Source organism: Epinephelus lanceolatus, chromosome 19, assembly GCF_041903045.1.
Source record: "Epinephelus lanceolatus isolate andai-2023 chromosome 19, ASM4190304v1, whole genome shotgun sequence".
Lineage (NCBI taxonomy): Eukaryota > Metazoa > Chordata > Actinopteri > Perciformes > Serranidae > Epinephelus > Epinephelus lanceolatus.
This window is the reverse complement of record NC_135752.1, coordinates 20,155,571-20,178,467: the sequence shown is the minus strand read 5'-3', so window position 1 is coordinate 20,178,467 and position 22,897 is coordinate 20,155,571. Positions and strand designations below refer to the sequence as shown.

The following is a 22,897-nucleotide window of genomic DNA, read 5'->3' as shown; positions in this document are numbered from 1 at the left end:
TTTTTTTTTTTTTTTACCAGATTGAGTTGCTGTGGGCATTGTGGTGTGTGATTAGTATGCTTTAGCTGCTCTGGTGGCTCAGGAAAGGGAGCAGGGTAGCTTACAACATGCTAAATATTTTCTAGTGTATTTTTGGTTTGTTTTCTTACAATTTACAACTGTTTTGGATACAAATAAGTATTAAACCTAGCCTACTTGACTGTTTTATTATAGGGGTGAAATATGCCTAAGCCAGTAACATGTTCCCCTTCTTTCCGGCGGGTGGCAGCATTGCAGTAACCCTTACTACAGTCTGCCGGAAATGCGGAGTCGAAGAAGAGACAGAGCCGCTAGCTAATGTTGCTAACTAACACGGAAGCAGCACAGCGTGCCAACTGCTAGCATTAAATCGACTAAAGAAGGTGCCCTTGCTTTTTTTGAAAGGTAAACGCACCTTTGGCATTTTAAGTGTTGTTTACTTCACGTATTTAATGTGTATTGTCCAAAATTTGTATTCCAGTGTGACAAATATCGTAGCATTTTAGCCGAGCAGACGCTCGTTAGCTCGGCTAGCTGACCTTACTTTATCAACAAAGAGACTGATTATGGTATCGTAATTACTGGACTATAGCACGTCTTAAGTTGGCGTCAACTGTCAAGCTACAAGTGTCAAAATAAAGAGTTCAGTTAAAATGATTTCTGTTGCATGGTCGCTCACTAAGGATGTAACGTTACATTGAATATAGTGCTTGTACTCTGTAAGCAATCTAATCGTTATAACTGACGCTAGCTAAAGTTAGCTAGCAGCTGCGGGCTAGTTTAGCCATCGTGCAACACAGGTTTAGACCAGGGCAAACAGGTTAAAGCCTGGCAGCCACCCTCGTTAACTGCCTTATAACTACTGTTATTTTCTTGTGTTGACCAGACGCTCCCTATATATAAGCTAACGTTATTGTTAAATCCAATATTCAGCCTATCAACCGCGGTGTTTAGCTGGCAGGCAGCTAATGATAACAGGTTTGATCGGTTCACCAACTGTTGTTACGTTACGCGAGTTTCAAGGCACCGGAAACGTAAATAAGTCCAGACCAATATTATTTTAACGTTGTAACGTACCGTAGACTATTACATCTTTGATGATATACAATTTATACTTATACAAGGGAAATATTTTTGAATATCTGACATGCCATTAGGCGTTCACCATCATTTACGTTATTATTAATAATTAGCCCGCTGTCCGCCATGTTGATCTTATATTGCCCTGAAAAATAAAAACACCTGCAAATTATATTGGAATTCCATAAATCCGTCTGAGTTTTATATATATAAATAATTTGTTGTAATTAATATTATACGTTGTCGAGGACGTTATCAGATGTGTGCTGAACTATGACAATATGTAAAGCTATGGTTTGGTGTTGCATTGCATTGTACATTTTGTAAATGACGTGTAAAAGATATTAAAACAAAAATGCAACACATTCAGGTAATGGCACTGACACTACAACACTGCAATGCTAAATAACAGTAGAGTACCATAACAAATGCAGATCACACAGGGTTAATGAGTATGTAAACAACGTGAATCATTTTCTAGGTCTTTACAATCATTAAGTCTTAACTGCCAACCTATGGGAGTTATGAGAACCATCAGAAAATATGTTATTTTTCCTTTAATTCATCACTCATCCATACATATTGAGGTACACACACACACACAGACCGGAGGAAGTAGTGTTTATTTAAGCAGGTGTAAGTTTGTTACTCAAGAGTTATTTTGCCAGTAGATTTTCTCCACACGGTGCATACTTTCTAGCTGTATAATCCTGTAACCGTTCATTAAGGTTGTTGGACATTCATGACCCTGTGTTTTAAAGCTTTCAGGCTTGGATCCGAGGGCCTGTACCATTTGTCTTGAACTCATCATTTGCTACTGTCATGGCCACATCCCTGGTCTAGATTTTTATTTTTGTCTAAATTAAGGAATTGGAAGCGGATGGACTAAGTTTCGGATTGGAACTAGGATTAGGATAAGGACCACTTCCACAGCTATTTGTGAAAGCAAGAAGTGATCTTAAGGGAGAAGAAGGACTCGGAGCTCACTGTTCAATTAACAGCCTGTAGTAGTGCAAACAGACTAACGTCCGCAGGTGCCCCCATTCTGTGTCAGCAGTGCAACTCACTCAATCACCATGTCGGACGGCCGGATCTATGTGGGTAATCTTCCTGTGGATGTCCAAGAGAGAGACATTGAGGATCTCTTCTACAAATATGGAAAAATCCGTGACATTGAATTGAAGAATAATAGAGGCACTATCCCTTTTGCCTTCGTCCGATTTGAAGACCCACGGTGAGTTTTAGGGATGGTCTTTGGCAAGTCGAATCTCATTCCCCATGTTGGATACCTTAAGTTTTATGGTATAATATCGTCTCCAGTGACTGGCAGCAGGAAATGGATGGAGACGGCATTTCCAGCTCTATGTCCGCTAGTGAAACAAGCGTACTTTGGTAAGGGGTTCTTTGCTCTCTTCTCTTAGGGATGCAGACGATGCCGTCTATGGAAGGAATGGATATGGATATGGAGACTCCAAGCTGCGTGTGGAGTATCCTCGATCCTCTGGTGCTAAATTTGGTCCTATGGGAGGTGGTGGTGGAGGAGGAGGAGGACCTAGGGGAAGATTTGGACCCCCAACTCGAAGATCTGAATTCCGGGTCATAGTGTCTGGTAGGTCGACGTCATGAGTCATAGCCAGTTCATATTTCTCTCTCTCTCACGGCATCCTGGAGGTCAAAGGGAGTGGTAGGATGGTGGACGTAAGAGTCGTAGGCAGACATGTTTCTCTCTCATGGCGGATTGGAGGACAAGGGACTAGTAGAGGACGTCATGAGTCGTAGGCAGTTATCTTTCTCTCTCTCATGGCGGACTGGAGGACAAAGGGACTAGTAGAGGACGTCATGAGTCGTAGGCAGATATGGTTCTCTCTCTCATGGCGGACTGGAGGACAAGGGGACTAGAAGGGGACGTCATGAGTCGTAGGCAGATATGGTTCTCTCTCTCTCATGGCGGACTGGAGGTCAAGGGGACTAAGTGGATGAGGTCAAGTCAGCTCCTTATGTCTTGAAAACCAAAACAGTAAACTGAAAGTGCTCATGTTGGCTGCATAATCCCAAACATCAACTATAGTGACTGGTAGGTGTAATTTTGTTATTGTTTATAATTTTTTGTTGTATGCTACATTTATCTGGTGTTTATACAAGCATGCTTGTACAAGCTGTAGAAATTGAGTGCTTATGTAAGACCAACCCTTTTAAAGTCTTAAGGTACATAGTTGCCTGATTAGACTGGTAGTACTAGAGCAGATATCTGGAAGTACAACACTGTGGGGTTCTGGTTTAAAAATATTGAGATTCACTAAAAAAAAATGACCCAATAAATTCAATTTGAGACTTTAAATTTCAGTTGCTGTTAGCTCATAGTTCATAAAAAATACCTTAAAAGCTGTTAGTAAAGGTTTTGTTTAATTCAAGGGGTTTAGGCTTTGGGCAAAAGATGAACCTGTCCCTGCAATGATTTGAAGTGATAAGTAATGTAACACCAGGACCTAAGATGACATTTGTCTTTTTCCTATTCCAGGGTTACCACCAACTGGGAGCTGGCAGGATCTGAAGGATCATATGCGCGAGGCAGGAGATGTTTGTTTTGCAGATGTGCAGCGTGATGGAGAGGGTGTGGTGGAGTTTCTCCGTAGAGAGGACATGGAGTACGCATTGCGCAGACTGGATCGGACTGAGTTCCGTTCACATCAAGTGAGTTCTTTTAGATTCAATTGTCCAAATTAGTTTTTTTTTTAATCCCCCCTCGGATGACAAAGGCATGACCCACCCTTCGTTGCTAACCAACATAGGCAACAAGTAGTAGCCAGTCGGAGAAAGAGTAGGGCTGGTCATGCCTTCACCATCGTAGGGGAAAAAATTGTCAATGGAGAAAGGAACAAATGTCCAACATTTTTCTTTTCTAGGGCGAGACTGCCTACATCCGTGTCTACGAGGAGAGGGGCACTCCCAACTGGAATCGGTCGCGTTCTCGCTCCAGATCCAGGGGTCGCTATTCACCTCCCTACCATAACAGAGGATCTCCCCCGCCACGCTACCAGTCACCTCCACGCCATGCTATGTCGCGCCATAGCCCACCCCCCAGGAGGCACCCTCCACAGCACCATAGCCCACCGCCACGTCATTACCGGTAAAAAGGCCAGCCATTTATAGAGGAATTGGGGGAAAATATTTTGTAATTCTACTTTTTATTTTTATTTTTTTAACCCCAGGCCTCCTCATAGGATACGTCATAATTTCTTGCTACAAACATTCCATGGTCATGATCACCTGAATACCCTGCTCCCCTCCACAGCCTTAAAGTCTTTTTTCTTTGTTCTGTAAACACCCATATGTGTTATGTGGAATCTAAAAACAATTTTTAGCGAGGTAACTATTTGATTATCATATAACATAATGGAGGTTTCTTTTATAAAGAAATCTGGGTTGTGAAGTCAAACCTCGACATGGTAATGTCTAATGTCCAAAACAAGTAACACGATGATGCAGCCATCAGGCTAAATGTCATACTGCTTCTTGCTTCTTGACAAGATTCTCCTTATTGTGTGTCGCATTTCTGTAGCTTTAAGTATGAAGTATTTGCCAATCTAAGAACCTGTGAAGCTGATCAGTATCCTACTCTGATTTGAAACGTAAGATATATGAGCCTTTTTAAAGTAGTGACACATTTACTGTGGGCCTCACCTGTCAGATTATTTTTTAATGTGTGAACCTCTGACCGAGGCGGCCTGTAGGTGGACTTTAATTTGTATACGTCTCTAATGTTGTGTTTTGGTTTTTTTCTTTACCAATAAAAAGCAAACTTTTACTGTCTGTTTCATTCCTTGACCTAAAACCTGGCACAACTAGTGGGCTGTAGATCAGGGCCTTATTAACAGCAGACATTTCAAATTATTAAGTGGGAAAAGCACAGAAGTTATTAGTAATTATTCAAGTACCCCAATGAGCCAGGAGGGACGATAACAGGCCTGAAGCTGATAACCGTAATTATCTACCTATAAAGAAATCTGCCTTAACAAAACAGTGCACGAGTCAGGTCCTATGCCAGACTTGATCAACTGGCCTTATGGGCTAGTTGTCCTGATGGTGGTGCCATAGCAACCATCTAATGTTTAAAACTTTGAAAATTAATAAGAAATATGTCGTACATGCTACGACTTTGCAACCTCCACCAAAATAGCCCCAATTGCTGTGAAAATGTTCAGATGGGAATTAGATCCCATAAATCAGGAATTATGAAGTTCGTTTTTTCTCAAAAACTATAAAACTATTTCAACCAATCCCCTCCTTTTTTGCTCAGTTAACACCAACCTTTTTCACAGCGTCCCCAGCCTGCACTCCTCAAACAAACCAGCCAGATTTTTGAATGTCAAAAATTGAGTACAGCAAAATGCCGTAGTGTAGACAGTACTGTAAACGGCTGATTGCAAATCAAATCTCCCTAAATAAATCTCCAATTCTCATGAAAACAAATGACAGTACTTCGACATCATGGTTGAAGTAGTGAGGTAAATTTCAGAAATGTAATTCAGGAACTGAATTTTCACAACACTGAATTCTATCAAGTAAACTATTTCAGTCAATGGAAACAGTATCTTTAAACATCTCTATTTTGTCTAGATGAAGTACACAAAATCTCAGAATTGTGTATTGACACCTTCATCTTTTACACTATTTTGACATCTGTCTTTATGGGCAACCCTGGTGATTGCCTAAGTCATAGTGTAAAACCATTAAATGGTTTCTCACATGTCAGGGAGCTGAACAGGATAATGACTTACTGTTGGGGGCAGAGGTTGAGACTTAAAGTCTTAGATCTACTCAGGTATTGTGCTGTGTGAATAAGAGACACACGGCTTATAGGTTTAATGATAATTTTGGTCCTTAAGAGTTCTCCTCCTTTTTCATCTTCTTCCTCTAAATGCCTGGCTGGTATGTTACCTGTGCAGTAAGCTGTCAAATATCCCACACTAATGGTCTGTGAACATACGGCACATCCTGAAATGTATCTTATACAATCTTAATGTTAGAATGGGTGTAGTGTGGTTGAAATACAACCCTCTTGTGTGACTTCACAAGAGCCTTTAAAAAGTTTTGTTCAGTTCAGCCAAATCGAGTATGAAGCCATGAGATTCCCTCTTTGTGTTTTGCCAGACAATCTCTGAGCAGTGGAGGAAAGATAAAGTAGGATTCTTTTTGAAGCCTCACTTTAGCTTCAGCTGAACCTTGGAATGCATTTTTTTTGTGCAGGATAAGGACTGAGTTTTGTCCTGCAGCTCCTCCAAATTACATAAGGAGAGGAGAGTGTTGTTTTAGATTGAACTGGGGGGAAAAAGCACTCCTAAAGTGAACAATACTAAGGATCTGGTCGTTCAAAGATGGCACTGGATGCATGGGATGCAAAATATAATATTTTTAATACACGAAATTAATTATACCAGGTGACAATTTGAGAAGACAGAAAAAAAAATAAAAATATATTTATTTCCAATGGCATACTTCTTTCTCTTCATTATAATCAGATAAAGCCCATATACAGACATTGTATTGCATTTAATAAATATGTTCTAGCTTAGTTATACAATTAGTCCATTTCTTTTCAACACATTGTTTACAATAAATCTTCTGACAACAAACACAGCAATACACAAACAGCAATACTCAGGCATGTTTTAGAAGATCATATGGAGACACCTTAGCAGTGATATCAAAACACTGGTATTTCAGCCACAGTGAACCCAACATGAGTGTGTTTTGGCTATTTTGCAACCGTGAGTGGCACCAATAAATCATATTTTCTGACATGCTGGTATCTAGCCATGTACATAGTTTTGTATTTATGTGTCAAGACCTGTTGGAACAGATCAGATTCACAGGCCCTGTTAAACCTTAGACCAATTTAAGCTATTGACGTCAGCGTCTCCGGGACATTGTTTCTGTATGGAAACACTAACGTTAAATGTTCATTCTCAGCTGAACAAATGAAATTGGATTAGCAGCAGAAAATTAAATAGTGTAAACATACACACATAAAACCAAAAGTATCTGAATGGCTACATACCACGGACTGGCTACCCTTAAATGACCCTTTAAATGTATTAACCTGACCCTCTGGTACTTGCTAGATTGTGAAAACCTCATGAGGGCTTCGAAAAATCATATTTAAAAGTAGCTGAAGTTCTGAAAGTCTAAGCAGTACTGATACACAGTACAATGAAGAGAAACTCTTGTGTGAGGAGGTTGGCAGTCTGGCCAAAAAGAGAGCTCTCCAAGGAACTGGAGGGCAGCAGATAAAATTCAGCAGGCTGAGCAAAAGTTAACTGCTCTTTGAATGAATAAATGAAGGAAGGAGGTGAGCCCATCGAGGTGGAGGGTGCTTTCTGGTACAAACTAGCTTTACAGGAAACAAAATGCAGCGGAGGAAAAGTGTCGAAGCTAATCTGACACTGGATCACGCCTTGAATGAGAGGTCCAGAGTACAGGTATGAACACGGGATCTTGATGTAATAATGAAGAAAACTGCACGTTTGCCCCAAAAAATACCAACATTTCTTGTAAGGCTTGTTGCCAAAAGTTTGGGCATGTAACAAAAATGAACTAGAGCGTGTTGAAGACAAGGCAGCCAAGATTGGTAGGGCAAAAAAGACACAGAAAACCAAGGAACTGATCTTAAGATGAAAGTGAAAAAGAGAAGTGTAAAGGAAGCATGCTGCCTTCACTGCACACCCCATTTGAATTTACCACAGCAGCTATCATGGCACTGCAAGAAAGCAGAATCTGTTAGCACTGTACTGTCTTGATGATGCTGAATACTTCAGCCTGAGCAGCATTGTGTCATGTAAGGTGAGAAGAGAGTTTGAACCAGTGTGCACAGAAATAAAAGCGAATCATGCAAAGAGGAGGTCTGAGATAAAAGGAGCACAGAGTATGACAGCTTGATACCAGAGGGCAGTACTGTATATGGAGACTGTGTGCAGTCATGCAGGACTGTACAGAGTTCCCAGGTTCGGTCCGGATATCCTGCAAGCTTTTGTGCATCAGAGGCAAACACGGGACGAGGACCACCGAGCCTCAGAGAAGCCAGCAAGTGGTCCTCAGAATGGCTGTTGAGAAGCAAACCACACATGCTACGTGGACACAACTTCGTCTAAAGTACCTCTCACAAAACCAAATCATCTAACAATGCCAGATATCATTACTGAAAATATATTCAAGTGCATTACAAGATGTTTCATCATGGTAGCTACAATTTCAGCAAAATAAATACAACGTAATAATCATAATAATACTGAAAACATATTCAAGTGTATCACGAGATGTGTGGCGGGTGTAACTGAACAAAATCAACCTCGCAGAAGAACAATACGGTGAAGGAATTTGGTTGCTGTATCCCTGAAAAAATAGCTCAATTTAAGGCAAAATAAATAACATCCTGAAGCAGTTTCAACAAGGGTACATTCACTGGGTGAACAATAACACTTCAAAAAATAAATTTACTGGCAATATTTGCATCTCCTGAATATAGAGAGGAGAAACTGGAAAGTTGTTATACAACTATCTTATGTAATGATGGCCAGTTTTAATGACCAATTGTCTTTTCAGCACATACCAATCGCTGCATTTCATTAAACACTGATTCCCATTCCTCTTGAATACATGACTATTAAGTGGTTGTGTCAGTATTTTTGAAACAATTCAGCACAAAGAAACATGGGAGCAGCAGCAGGACAGCAGCATCACTTGTTTTCTATGAGCGTCTGCACTTTGTTGACCAGGTCTCGAGCCATCATCAGGACCTGGGGGACATTGTGTCGCTCTGCCATTTCTGAGGAGAGTTTGAAAGTCATTAACTTACAAGAGGCAAATTGTTTAGCAATGCTGATGATATTTAATAGTATATTTTATGTTAAAGGTACAGTGTGTAGGATTTAGTGTAGTCTCGCAGGGAGGATTGCAGATTGCAACCAGCTGAAACTTCACCCACGTGCCAAGCCTGGACACCTGGTTGGGATTCCTCCAGTGTTCATTGTTCAGGAGGTTTTTACCGCGAGCCAAATTATCCGCAGAGGTCCCTTCTTCAAAACAAATGGACAGGGGATTGACACCAGTGAAAACACTGAATAAAGCAGTTTCACGTTACAAATCGGTGTTTCTCCAATGCTTTTCGGCTGCTAGCTTTTTAGCTGCAAGCCCTGCACCTGCTTTTTTCTCTGGTAACTTAAAATCAAGATGTTCAGGACATTTTTACCAGGAGCTAAATTATCTGCAGAGGTCCCTTCCTTTCCAAAAAAACCCAGACATGCTTATTTAAACTGGTTTCATTTAAAAAGTCAGTGTTTTTCTGGAGCTCTTTGGTTGGTTGCGGAGGGCCTGCTAACTACGGTGGCAGACGCAAAATTTCAAATTTAGAGCCAGCGTTTGGTTTGTCCATTCTAGGCTACTGTAGAAACACAGTGGCGCAACATGGCAGACTCTGTGGATGAGGACATGCTCCCTATGTAGATATAAACAGCTCATTCTACGGTCACAAAAACACATCAATTCTTATTTTTGGGTGATTATACACTAAAGAAAACATATTTATTATATTACATTCCATTTCTGCCGATATATCCCCCTAAACCCTACACACTGGACCTTTAAGACTGAGTGAGTGAGTTTTACTTTTAAAGTATCCTACATTATGAAATTGCCAGTTGGCAATCGGCAAAACAGTTTGCACTGTATTGTAGCATTAATACTTCTCTTGTCTCATCTTACCATTAAAGAACTTTATGATGTCTGTGAAGTCCATGTTATTTTCTAGGATGATGTCCCTGTACATCTCCACAAGTGCCAGAGCAATGAAGAGCACAAAGTGCTCAGAGGAGGTGTACTTGGCTGCCCAGATTGTTTCCCACACGGAGAACACATCATCATACACCATTTCTATGGGGAAAAAAAGAAGAAGAAGAATTTAGATTATAGTAACTATCACATTATGTAAAATGCTCAGATCTCTTCAAGGGCCAATTCAAGCAAAATCATGATGCCTCCGTTTGCTTCCCATCACCTCTTTTGAAGTCAAGTAGAAACCAGCGATAACAGAAGTAGAAGTGAGTGTAGTCTCCATTCTGCTGCATCAGTTCAAACAGCTCGGAGTCCAGGATCTATCCGTGTAACAACAAAATTTTACCATTACACTATAGCTTTTTTGCACATGCATGCATGCACATGTATTGCTGTGCACATATGTACATACCTGGATCAGAGAACGCATATTGGCGAAGTGAGAATCCATGGCACCTCCATGAGGAAAATTCTGGTTCATCCTCTTCATCAGTTCAGTGAAGCAGCTGAATGCCATAACCTCTGGGAAGCACACACACATTTAAAAACTAATTTAGCCATTTATATACACTTTTACATGCATTACAGCAAAGTGTACACTGATGGAGTTTGCAGTAAAACAGTCACTGACCATCGTCCAGAATAACCAACAGGGGAGCCAGCAAATCACACATGCCCTGGACGTAACCTGTATCCAGATGCTGCCACACGTAACTGCAGAGATAACCTTTTTTTTTAATTCACTTGGGTTAGACAAACATTAGAGATATTTGCCATGGCGACACATTTACCTGCACATGATGTTACGCAGCTTCTCCAGGTTCTCAGGAGTGAAGTACCAATACGCTCTGTCACAACGTCTGACGTCTTTGTCGATGCGATGCAAATTAATCAAATACATGTCCAGTGTTTCTTGCTACAAAAATATAATTAAGTGTTAATGCGTGCTCATGATGAAAAGAAGAAGTATATCTGCATGTTATGTGTAATGCTTACAGAATAGGTTTGTTCTTCTGAGGATTCATCATGCTTGGTGCCTCCCACCTCTGCAGACTCGGGTTCAGTGAGCACATTTTCCATCTCAGGCTCCTCTTCAGAAAGGCCCAGGTCGGTGCCCTCAGGACTGGTGTTACAGGCTGTGTCCAGATGGTGATCTGGGGCGAGGTCCTCTGAAGCCATTTTCTGTCGTTGCGCAAGGGAGACAGGAGGTGCAGCAAGACACGCCAAAGGCCTGGCCTTGATATCCTCAGATGTCACGCACGTCCCTGCAGGAATGTCCTCCATTTCCAGGGCAGAAGGGGAGTCATCTGAATCTGCTGTGTCCGGAGACTGCCGAGAGTGGGACGATAGAGAAAGGCTGCCCCTTGACGCCGACTGGAGAGCGTTCAGGACTTGTCTGACGGGTGAGTTTGAACCAGGTTTCTCAAATGGAATTTCTGCGGCTTTTTTGGTTTCAGCCAAGTCACACACTGCTGCTTCTGCATCCTTTCTTTCTGACTCTGTGGTGCAGGCCTTTGGAATTTGTGATGGGGTTTTTTCAGAAGTTGTTTCAGGTTTGTCAGAAATCTCAGACTTCTTTTCACTCTCTGGATTAGTGTCTTTTTCTGCTGCGGGCGGACATAATGGCTCTACTTCCGGACCTTTGCTCTTGTGCGCTTGAAAAGTCAAGATCTGCCCGAGTGGAGGTGCTTGGAAATACTCATTATGAATCTCTCTTTCTAGCTTTAGAACATTAGTGCTCTCTGGAGCACTTCTTAAATTTGTATTTGTGTCTACTGCTTTTAAATCTGCAGGTTGCTTATTTGCTGTGTCTTTTTCTTTTGCGTCAGGTTTTTCTTCAGATTCAGATGTCTGTCTCGACTCACTGACTCCACAGTCCTTAACCACTTCACCCTCTGAGACTGTCTCCACCTTTGTCTCTGAAACCTCATCCTTGGCTACTGGGTCCATTACATCCTCTCCTTCTGGCTTTGATCCAGTTTTGTCTTTCTCATGTAAGATCTCTGATGCTTCCTCTGACTGCTCATTGGTTGCAGATCCAACAGCTGAGTCTGTTACAAGAAGGCTGTTTTCTGAAACTGTGCGTTGATCTGACAGGTCTGGGGAGAACGGGCTGCAGGAGGGAAGTTGCGGGGCGTCTGCAGTGCCACTCGTGATGTCCTTCAACGGGCTGCTGGGCTGTACTTCTCCTTCCTCAGCCCTGGGCTCAGTCTCAATCTGATCCACTGCCTCAACCGACCCAAATACCTGGTAACCAAAGGAAAGTGGTGAATGATTTCCAACGTGACCCCTCAGGATGATTTGTAATCACACCTCCGACCTATTATATTGCACCATCATCAGGTCAAAAATTTTGTCCAGTACTCACAGAGCCTAGCATGGCTGTAGACTCTCTTCTTTTTAATGTAAGAAACAACAAAACTCAAATTAGTCTTTATATGTTGTCTGCATCTACCTTACTATTTAACTTTCCCATTTAACTTCTTGACTCACAGCTCAGCTCATTTTGCCAGTGAACTATGAAATGTCAGATCTTGGCATGCCCTTGAAGGCACCACTATTCTTTTAGTAATAATACAACTGTGAGAAAAAATAAAGCTGACATTAGTCATTTGATTTTAATGAGAGGCAGGAAACATCGTCAGTGATGAACCCAGGGTGTTTTGGGTCTTGTGTCCAAACAGCGCACTACACCATGGATCTGTCCTCTTGATCCACAGCCACCGTGAGGCTTTTTCTGCAGCCTCTCTCTCATGTTTCTGGTGGCTTTCCTCTCCTGCAACCCTCTGTTGACAAGGTGCCTCTGTGCCCGGTGCACAGATTGCCCTGGGACACTCCTGTAGCCCACCTCGACTGTCCCACAGCAGGTCCTCCAACCACTCTCTCTGCAGGCCTCTAGCTAACACTTATTTCATGGAAAATAAATGTTCTTGTGATGTTCATGCTCATGAGGAACTACCTGTGCACTGCTGCTGCTGGAGTCACTCTGCGAGGCGACATTCTGTGGATCTGAGCTGCTACTTAGAGACGACTGCAGTGGAGAGAAGCATCACATGAGAGACAAAAGCACAACTATCAGCCAGCTTGCTCAGAAATCTCCCCTTTCATGTGTTATCTGTTGTGATAATGGTTACATAATGCAGCACATTTAATGTCAAAAGGTCAAACTTGCATCTGTACTGATGGTGGAGTCCCGCTGCACCGGCCCTCTTTCCACACTGGCTCCAGACGAACATCTGGCGAGGGCCTCAGCGTGTTTCTCTCTCTCCCTCTGACGGACAATGGCCTCACAGCCCTGCCAGTCTTTCATGGTCTGCTCATACATGTTCCGTATCTTTTCGTCAATCTGAAACAGAAACCCTGTGTTAACAAAGATTGTAACACACCCCGTGATGTATATCTCTACCTTATAGTACTACAGTCTGGCAGCACATAGAAATACCTCTTGCCGGCATTTTTCAGTCATGTTAAAGCCGTAGTGTCCCAACAGGAAGGGCCAGACCTCTTTACGTAGTGAGGGATCGACACCACCAAAATACACAAGCCTGTGTATCTCCTCTTCCTCATACGCCTGAACAAGATTAAGTCTGGTATTTATCAATGCACACTGAAATCACACACTACACCAAATAGATCAGTTTAAAGGGACAGTTCACCTCCAAATAAAAAATACATATATTTCCTCTTCCCTGTAGTGCTGTTTATCAGACTAGATTGTTTTGGTCTGAGTAGCCGAGTGTTGGAGATATCAGCTGTAGAGATGTCTGCCTTCTTTGGTATATAATGGAACTAGATGGCACTCGGCTTGTGGTGCTCAAAGCACACAAAAAATGTCTCTTTCCAGAAATCATGACCCAGTTACTCAAGACAATCTGCAGACCTTGTTGTGTATAGTTCCAACTGTACCACACACCACGCAGAGGGAAGCGTCTGTGGTTGCATGTGGTCGTGACAGTGCAAGATGTAAACATTAATGCCGTTCTTCTCGGCTTAGCTGTAATGTTAGCTAGCTCAGTGGTGCTTGGTGAGGTAGCAGCAGACGCATGCGTCTTCTGTGCAGTGATATGGTCAGTAGAAGTAGTTTGGTAGAAAGAAAATAGTTTCTACATGAAACAAAACTGCTAACGGCAACGTCTGTGGATTAACTGGGTCATGACTTCTCGAAAGAGACATTGCTTTTGAGTTTTTCACATTTATTTTTTGGCCCTGTGACTACCACAAACCGTGTACCATTTAGTTTCACTATACTGGAGAGAAGGCAGACAACTCTACAGCCGATATCTCCAAAACTCTGCAACTACAGATAAAAGGAAAAGTATGTATTTTTGATTTTGGGGTCCCTTTAATACCGTAGTGAATTAAAACCAAATAATATATCCTATGGCTTGGTGTTTCAGTGTGAAACTTACAGAGCTGTCTTTGAGGAATCGGCTCCAAACCTCCACAGAGAGGCCTCCTCGGGCATTACAGGGCACATCAGGGTCCACTATGGTGGTGTTGACCAGAGCAGAAAGGTGGGTACGGACTGTGGACAGATGACGGCAGTATGCAAGCCCTGGAGAGGACAGAAAAACATCATGACAAGAGCTATTGCTTCATCGGGAATGAAGTGATTACACAATGAATCAAAGTTAACCAACAGTTGTTTGTACTCACATCCATAAAAAGCACGGGAGATTATCTGGTACTTCATGGTGTCACAAAGGAGCTTTAAGGGAGCCCTGGTAGGAAAGGGAAAATGGCAAATTTAGTCCAATGCATTAATTCTGAATTTATATTTGAGCCTGTCCCTAGGAAATACTTACCTTTCCTGATTACAGCCATTAGGCAGCGAGCCATCAGAGGAGCCATTCTGTGAGCAGGAGGAGCACGAGGACTTTCTAGGTGTCGGTTGCCACATGTTAACGCCCTGGTCCATCAGCTCCAGGGCCACTGCACAGCATAATAGCCCTTATCATTCCCATTGCTACTATCATCATTATAATTAAATAAAACCAGATGAAATACTCATAGATATGGACATAAAAGTGCATGCCTACAAATAAAATGAAAAACTTTTTTTTTTAAAAAAAATTGTGTGTCCGTATCAAGTCTCCTTATTGTCAATGGGACTATAATGTAAAATGAACACTTAGGCACTAAATAGGCAGGAAAAAGATACAAAATGTGGCAGTTTGAATTAGAGAGAAATTAATTAGAAAGTTGCACACTGAATATATGAGATGGGGAAACAGATTTATCTAAAGTGAAATTGTTAGAACTGTAAATGAGTATTAAGAGAGTAATGCAATCATAGATGTAATCTCTGATGATGTTTTATTAGATTAGCTCAGGCAGGCAGAGCAGGAAGATTAAGGACACGTACTGAACTCCATCTGATTGCCAGGAAAGAGGATCCGAAATACATAATCGGTTGCTTCATCATCTTCCTTATCAGATACAGAGTCACATGAGCCGTGTGGACTCCTCTTTCGCAATTTGGGGAAAACCTTTCCCTGTGAATGGAGAGAATTGTTACAACTGATCATAGCTGGAGGTAAAGAAATGTTGCATTAGTGTACAGCAGGTATTTTATTATCCTATGTTAATGCTGACCTTTCCTCTCTGATTCCAGAGTGGTGGGTCCAGCTGTCCGTGAGGTAGCAGGCCGGTCTCCAGGCAGGTGAGAAACTGGAGTAGGTGGCCTCCTTTGGGGAAATGTAGAGGAGGTCTCTGGATCCCATCCTGGCTCACCAAAACTACTGTTCCACCACTGTTCACTGGAGAAATGCACAACACAATAAATAACTTTTAAAACTCCTACTTTGGGTGCTTAAAACATTAAATGGGATTTCTGTACCTTGCTGATGACAGTGGAGATACACAATCTCCTCCAAACGAATTGTCATGGCATAATCCCAATAAACACTGGAAGACAGATGAGAGAATAGGAGCCATTGAGTCAGCTGTGCGAAAACAAGATTTGTTTTTATTAGGCTCTATCAGGCGAACCTTTTCTCAGAATCCAGCTCCCCCACATTGCCATTCATCAGCTGATTGGGCGTCCATTTCAGTGTCATGAGGTCTGCAGTTTGATGGAGAGAAAGGTAGCCTGGGATGGCCTCCATGTCATCTCTCTGCAGACACAAGTCAGAGCTTTCAAATCACATGTTCACAATACTATTAAGATAAGTTGATTATATATCAGTTGACAGATGCATCCAAGTTCCCCAGTAAGTAAACAAGTCTCTCTTGAAGGATTGTACTATTATTGTATTAAACTGAGAAAAAGATAAAAACGCACCGGCTGCACCAGGACATTGTTCTTTCCAAACAGAAGCGTGGCTCTGGAGTTTTGGTGCAGTGATTCAACATAGTCCCTCACCCACATGAGAGGGCGATCATCCATGCTACCACTGGACTGTCTCTTCTGGATCTGATACAGGTTAAGAAGACATCAGAAGCATTACACACAGTAGTTTATAGCTGATTATTTGATTAAAATCAATTAATTATTTCACTATCTAACCAGGGCAGGCCGTCTGGAGGGCGAATCCTGCCGACAGTGGCTGCTGTGGATGCGATGCCGCTGAACAAGCTCGTCAGCAGATGGGTCCGTCCAGAAGTGGTCTGCTGTCTTAACTTTGGTGTACTCCAAAGCACAAGGGCCCACTGTAAAACAAGGTTAATCTGTTTAAAGTAATTTAGATGTTTTTAAGTTATGAATAATATAAACTTAAAGGTCTAGTGTGCCAAGCATTTAGGAGAACTACGATGGTCAACACGATAACTAAAAAAAAGATGAATGGCCCTGTCTAGAGCCAGTGTTAGCTTTGTCTGTTCTTGGCCATTTTGGGCCCCTGTGCTCTTTCCTTAATAGGCACCACCAACCTGCTCTGTACGTAGATATAAACGGCTCATTCTAAAGTAATAAAAACACTACAGTTCTTTTTTTTCTGGTGATTTTAAACTAATGAAAACATAGTTAAGAATATTATATACCATTTATGCCAATAGATGTCCCTAAATCCTACACACTGGACCTTTAAAGTTAGAACAGTAAGGCAAAAGAAAGGTAGGACTGTTTAAGTGTGGTCCATGTGTAGATAAGTGCGTTTTATAAATACCCAATAGAGATGCAAGAATTGGTCCATCCACCGGATCCATCAGCATGGCTTCTTTCTCATAGAAGGCACTGCAGAAAGCAATATTTAGAACATTATGATTTGGAAATCATACCCAACTTCCTGTTTACATATAGCTGTAACCACATGATATGTTCTAGGGCTAGAACAATAAAATGTTTTGCATGACCTTTAAGTAGAAAACTGTTGAATTTGAGATTCTTAAAAAAAAGATAAACACACCTGCAGCTGTTTCTGAGATCAGTTAGGGAATCATTATTTTGAAGAGAACTGCTTACGGCAAAATGATGGTAATAAATGGACGTAATCTTCTATAGCCAGTAGCTTATAATTGCATTGAATGATCTACAGCCATACCTGCTGTTCTCCACCAAGTAAAGGACAATCTTGTCCAGGAGCTTCTCCATCAGTGCAGTCCGGATCCACAGGTGTTTCAGTGCCTGAGGGGGGAGGTTGGCCAGCTTGGACTGCCGACTGCGGTCATTACTCAGTGAGGAGTTGTTCTGCTTGCTGAAAAACAGAAAAGGAAACTTGACATATGACACGTCTTCATTGGTCATCAGAATGAATCGCATTTATAGGACAGGACAGGATGAGAAATTAGGATGCATTATGGCACATAAAAGTAGGACACAATTGACAGAGATATACGAGACAAGAAGAGAACGAATGCACGTAATGATTTTATGTCACTGGCCTCTCACAGGCTGAAGTTAACATCTCACCTGTTGTCGATGAGCTGTTCCAGTTCCTGGACCTTGTTGCAGAGTTCCTCAGCAGGCGAAAAGGTTTTTGCCGCCTTCATAAAGAGTGCTGCGACCTTGTTACTGCACAGCAGGCCTGCGATACGGCGCTTGAGCCCATGAAGCATGCAGGCCTCCACTACAGCTGCACACACATACACAAACAAAGAGCATTAGTCAATATTTGATTTACTTCATTTTTTATTTCATTTCAATGTTTTTTTTGTTTCCTTAGGTGGGGTCTTTTTATGTGCCCCTGAGTTCTGTCTTTATCTCATGAGGACACTATCATTTTCCCTTTGTGAAACCTTAGCCTTAATATATATTTATAAAAACAAGTTAAAAGCAGGCACAGGTGCCACAAGTAGAAACAGACTGCCCAACACTGTCTTCCGTTGCTAGGATATGAGGGATGTGAATCACACATGCCTCACTCCTGGTTAGTATCAACACCTTTGAAGGGTGTGAGTCTACTTTAATACACATCCATCTATCCATCCACCTTCCATCCACTAAATATAAATAGACATACATAATAGCATTATGAAAAGAAATTTTTAGGACTTTCATAGCTTGAACAGACTGTAAGGGACCATATTGTGCTGTGAGAGTGAACTCGTAGGAGGTGATGGCTTGACACAAACTCATGTCAACCATCTGCTCTGCACATGTCATTGTTGTTGTAACAACTACTGTGACCTTTACTATCTAATACAGCATGTCCAGTGCTATAACTATTGAAATTAGATACAAAAGGCTGAACTATTTTAGGCAAAAAAAGGCATTTTCTAAGATGCACAAACAAAATGACTCTATCTCTCTTATTTACTTTGCCTAGTGTCTCCCTCTTTATACCCCCCTCCTGTGCAGCCTAATGTTCACCATTAAAGCTAATGGAAAAGGCCTTGAGCATGTCCACTGAATTTTGGGAAACCCTGCTGGAGAAAGATGGCTCGGCGTGCAATGCAATCACAAAAAAGCATTTACCGCAGAAGGATATGATGTGGCTGCTGTCGGCGTGCACAAATTTCCTCGTTACTGCCTCCTCCATAATTTGTTTCACCTAGGAGAGAAAGGTACACGGTGAGACAAGACCAAATCGGACTGACAGAGTTGCATAAGGTGACAGGGAGTCAAAACGAGACGCACAGCAGGAAACAATGGGGCAATACGTTACAAGAGGTTGTGACGGGCAGTGAAGGAGTGGTACAGTCCCACAACACATTTAGGAGGATAACATACAGAGCAAATTTCAAACCCCAGTTTTGGGGCCCTTCTGTGTGGACTTTCCCCGTCTAAGAGTGGGTTTTCTCTGAGTTCTCATGAGACATGCAGGTTAGGTTAACTGCTGACTTTAAATAGCCTGTAGGAGTGTATGTGTGTGTCAGCACTGTGATAGTCAGACGACTTGTCCAGGGTGTACCCCGCCTCTCACCCAGTGTCAGCTGAGGCTCCAGCACCCCCCCCACGACCCATACAGAGAATGAATGGACATGCATTAAGTCCTTTTGTCGGCTGTCTCATCTCATAACTTCAATTTGAGCATGGGGAGGAAAGCGCAGAAACCCTGAGATATCACTCCAGTCTCAAATGTTTTTTACTTTTTCTAGATGTTGTGGAGTTCTTGTTCTTAAAAAAAAAAAAAACTACCACTGATCATTGAAGAATGTCACAGGGCACTGCCAGGTGAGTACAAGTATTTCTTCTTGTGTGCTTTAAAGGGCACTCCTGTAATTTAGTACTGTACTTTCATAAAGTTGGAGAGCTTGTGACAAACAGATTTTTAAAAATGGCAGACATATCCTGATGTTTAGTCCCTTGAACACTGCATCATGCAAGATCCTCTCTGTCACGCAAATGCATACATCTTAAAACCATGTTTGTAACATAGGCTTTCTTTTCTACATTTGTAGTCTCCAAGCCGAACCTGAGGTAACTTTATAAATGCCAGCTTTCTCAACTGACTTGTTGTCATTCAGTGAACACAATTTTACATCATGTCGCTTGTTGCATCATTGTATTTACTGACGTTAACATATATACATTATTTGTAACTCATAACATTTTTGAAAAGGTCATCTCCTACAACCTAAAAATGTGTGTTGATAAGTGACATTGAACTGTAAAACTGACTGAATTTAATGTTAAGTTCTGTGCTGTATGTTGACAGAACAAGAGAAACATGTATTGCAACAGACCTGTCATACATTAAGAGAATTTTCTGACCTTTAGAATCACAATATTGCAGACAAGATGGCTGTAGACCACAAAATTGTTTATGTCCCTGTTCTTCATATGAATAAAGAGCCTGAAAAGTCTGCTTTGTCAACCTGAGCTAAAAACGTACATACTGAAAGACCATAATTTTAGTTCTATGATGTGTTTAAAATCTATACATCACAGCTGAGCCCCTCCTTGCTGCAGGATCTAGCACCAGAGTCATGGATATTTGAGAGGCAATGAGTCACAGGTGAGGGGGAGCACAGACACGATAAGACTGGAAGCACCGGTCTTTCTCAGCAATGAATAAAACATCCTGTTTTCTCTCCCTGTGGAGTCATGGAGTCACTGAGCAGTTTGGATGAGTGTGAGGGGTGCTCCCTGATATTTTCCATTAATATCCAAATGGCTCATTATTCAGTAATAAATCACCCCAGTCTGGGTTGGATGTTTTTGCATTTAATTTAACACTGAAACATCAGTGAAACAGATGCCAAGGTCACACCTTTAAGTTTTAGATAATAACATGGGAGGGATGTCAGTGATTTCTTCAGAGGGGGGGTGGGGACTGTTCCAGGATATGAAAAAAAACAGGCTTTGTATGGATATATACGAATGAATCTGTACAGAGCTTCTTGAATGTGTAGTTTTTTTCCTCCTGAAAAAAATCAGCATCATCACCACCATCATCTATATCATCATCGTCATCATCATCATCATCACTACCATCGTCACCATCATCTTGCGCCAGTCTAACCACAGTCAAAAACATATCATTTTACCGGCAGCCTAATTGCATCCGCTCTTATATATAATACAATAAATGCTCAGCTAGATGATAAACAGGCCTGTGGCGTAGTCGTGGCTTAGACCCGATGAACGGTGCCACACACACACACACGCATACGCACGCACGCACGCACACACACACACACACACACACACACACACACACACACACACACACACACACACACACACACACACACACACACACTGTCCAAGCGTTCAGCGCCAGTAAACATAAACTGTGATGAGCGAGAGAGAAATAAAAAATGCAACCAACCTCTTTCTTCACATTGCGCAGCAGTTTCTGACGCGTCTCGGCCTCTGTCACGGGAGAAAACATTATGAATATGCAGATCAGACTGCCAGTGTGGGAAATAAAAACGATGACAGGGCTCACGACAGGAAAATAATAACCGCGGCTGTACCTCCCATCGCTCCGGGAAGGGTGTAGCGGCTGACACGCACGGTTATCTTGGAGGATGTCTTCTTGGATGCAATGAAGACAACAGTGGTATAAAGGCAGAGAGGCTCCGAGATGTGCGATGTGGTCTGTGTGACTGAATTAAACCTGTCTGTTACCTCTCAGGGAACCAACACCCCTTTAAAGTCACAGTAGCCTATACATTAAGCCGTGCAACGCCAACACCTACACACGTATCCTCCACTCCCTGGGCATATGCAAGGTTTGTTCACTGTGCCAAATGAGTCAAATACAGATATCAAATATTTTTATGAAAAGTTTCTCAGCCACATTATCCATGAAAATCTTCAGAGCCTGATTCAAACATGTGATAATTACAGTTAATGAGCCCCAGGTCAAATTAATTAAGGTCTCATTAAGTTAATCATCACAATTATACCACAGAAAGTGAACAGGGACACTTTGATATGACACATTCATATGCAACCACCGCCAAAATATTAACATTCACTTTATTTTTTATTGTTAAACTGCATCTCATGGATGAGCCTACCACACACAGGTCCATGTGTCTTGCTCCTATGGGGTGGGGCCTTTTGCATATATCTGTGCCCAGGGGCCCACTGTCTCAAAATTTACCCATGCAGACACAGTATATTATCTCAATAGTAAGTTGTATAGTGTACGTAGTGCAGTAATATGTAAACCATTTAATGTCTCTTACATTGTAAACCTTGTACAAGTTTGTCAATACTGTATTTCATTATGGCCATGCCAATAATGCATATGGTTGAGACCACAATGGTTGGGTTTTATTGAGACAGGATTTAAGTCTCTGTGGCTGTAGCTTGTGGCATTGTTGCACTTAATTGCATTAAATTGTGTTCATGTTACTTTGATGATGTTGTATCTGTATATCTATATCTTGCCTGTCATGCTCATTGATGTGTTGCAACATGAACGACAATGGGTTTATACACCTTAATTAAAGAGTACAGAAAAAAACATGACTGTAGACACATTTACATCATCTGAGCATTGGCTATATATTGTCCTCTCACCCACCCATACTCACGTCTTTCTCGGGTGTTAAACACAGTACATATAAACCACACGCCTCAACTGTAGACAGCCCACTAATACAAGGGGAAACGCACAGATATAAAAGGAACAGATACATAACACACAGACGCTAATGCCAATTCTGGCAAGTACATTTGTTGTTCTACTCCGGGCTTCTTTCAGGGTCACACTGGGTCATCAGTGCCACATTATATTAAAAAAAAAGAACTGGATAAGAGGCAATGAGTATATATGATACTGATACTAGCCACAACCTGAAATTAAAGGAGAGAGAAGCCACATTCATTGTCTGCAGACACCAGACAATCTCATTTCCTCATCCCACTCACATAAACAACATAAATGAACGCACAGACTGCAGGACGCACAATCTAAATTCCCCATCAGCAGTATGATGCAGTGAGTGAGCTCTGATGAACTGAATGGTGCAATTCACCGTGAACTAGCATTTGACATGAAGTGGGAGGCCGTGAAATCTCGCCGATATAGGATGCATTTTGAACATGCAGAGATATACTAAAAATGATCTGAATCCTTCAGGTCTGTATTGTCAGCAAAATGCCCTTTAATATCAAAGGAAAAGTACTTATTAT

The 22,897-nt window shown here is 41.7% G+C and overlaps 2 protein-coding genes across 5 annotated transcripts; one reads left to right on the top strand and one right to left on the bottom strand.

Moving 5' to 3' along the window:
* Positions 1-289: 289 nt before the first annotated feature.
* On the top strand, positions 290-4,903 carry srsf9 (serine and arginine rich splicing factor 9). Of its 3 annotated transcripts, none has more exons than XM_033646136.2 (5): positions 290-423; positions 2,156-2,332; positions 2,520-2,707; positions 3,617-3,789; positions 4,002-4,903. In XM_033646136.2, exons 2-5 carry the CDS (start codon positions 2,175-2,177, stop codon positions 4,227-4,229), a joined length of 747 nt encoding a protein of 248 aa, XP_033502027.1. In that variant the 5' UTR covers positions 290-423; positions 2,156-2,174; the 3' UTR covers positions 4,230-4,903. The 3 variants fall into 3 exon arrangements, with proteins under 3 accessions (XP_033502027.1, XP_033502028.1, XP_033502029.1); XM_033646137.2 differs by having other exon boundaries at positions 319-423; positions 2,153-2,332; XM_033646138.2 differs by having other exon boundaries at positions 327-423; positions 2,133-2,332.
* Positions 4,904-6,493: 1,590 nt separating this feature from the next.
* On the bottom strand, positions 6,494-21,400 carry sgsm1b (small G protein signaling modulator 1b). 2 transcript variants are annotated; one of them, XM_033647446.2, is made up of 25 exons: positions 21,226-21,400; positions 21,078-21,121; positions 18,779-18,854; positions 17,774-17,936; positions 17,406-17,558; positions 17,031-17,098; positions 16,433-16,575; positions 16,208-16,339; positions 15,916-16,040; positions 15,764-15,831; positions 15,520-15,683; positions 15,290-15,419; positions 14,730-14,856; positions 14,581-14,645; positions 14,334-14,479; positions 13,367-13,495; positions 13,097-13,270; positions 12,884-12,955; positions 10,921-12,171; positions 10,716-10,840; positions 10,556-10,638; positions 10,337-10,446; positions 10,148-10,244; positions 9,856-10,023; positions 6,494-8,920 (listed from the first exon to the last, which is right to left on the bottom strand). In XM_033647446.2, the coding sequence occupies exons 1-25, from the start codon at positions 21,230-21,232 to the stop codon at positions 8,832-8,834; spliced, it is 3,909 nt and encodes a 1,302-aa protein (XP_033503337.1). In that variant the 5' UTR covers positions 21,233-21,400; the 3' UTR covers positions 6,494-8,831. The 2 variants fall into 2 exon arrangements, with proteins under 2 accessions (XP_033503337.1, XP_033503336.1); XM_033647445.2 differs by lacking the exon at positions 21,226-21,400 and having other exon boundaries at positions 21,078-21,219.
* Positions 21,401-22,897: the final 1,497 nt, after the last annotated feature.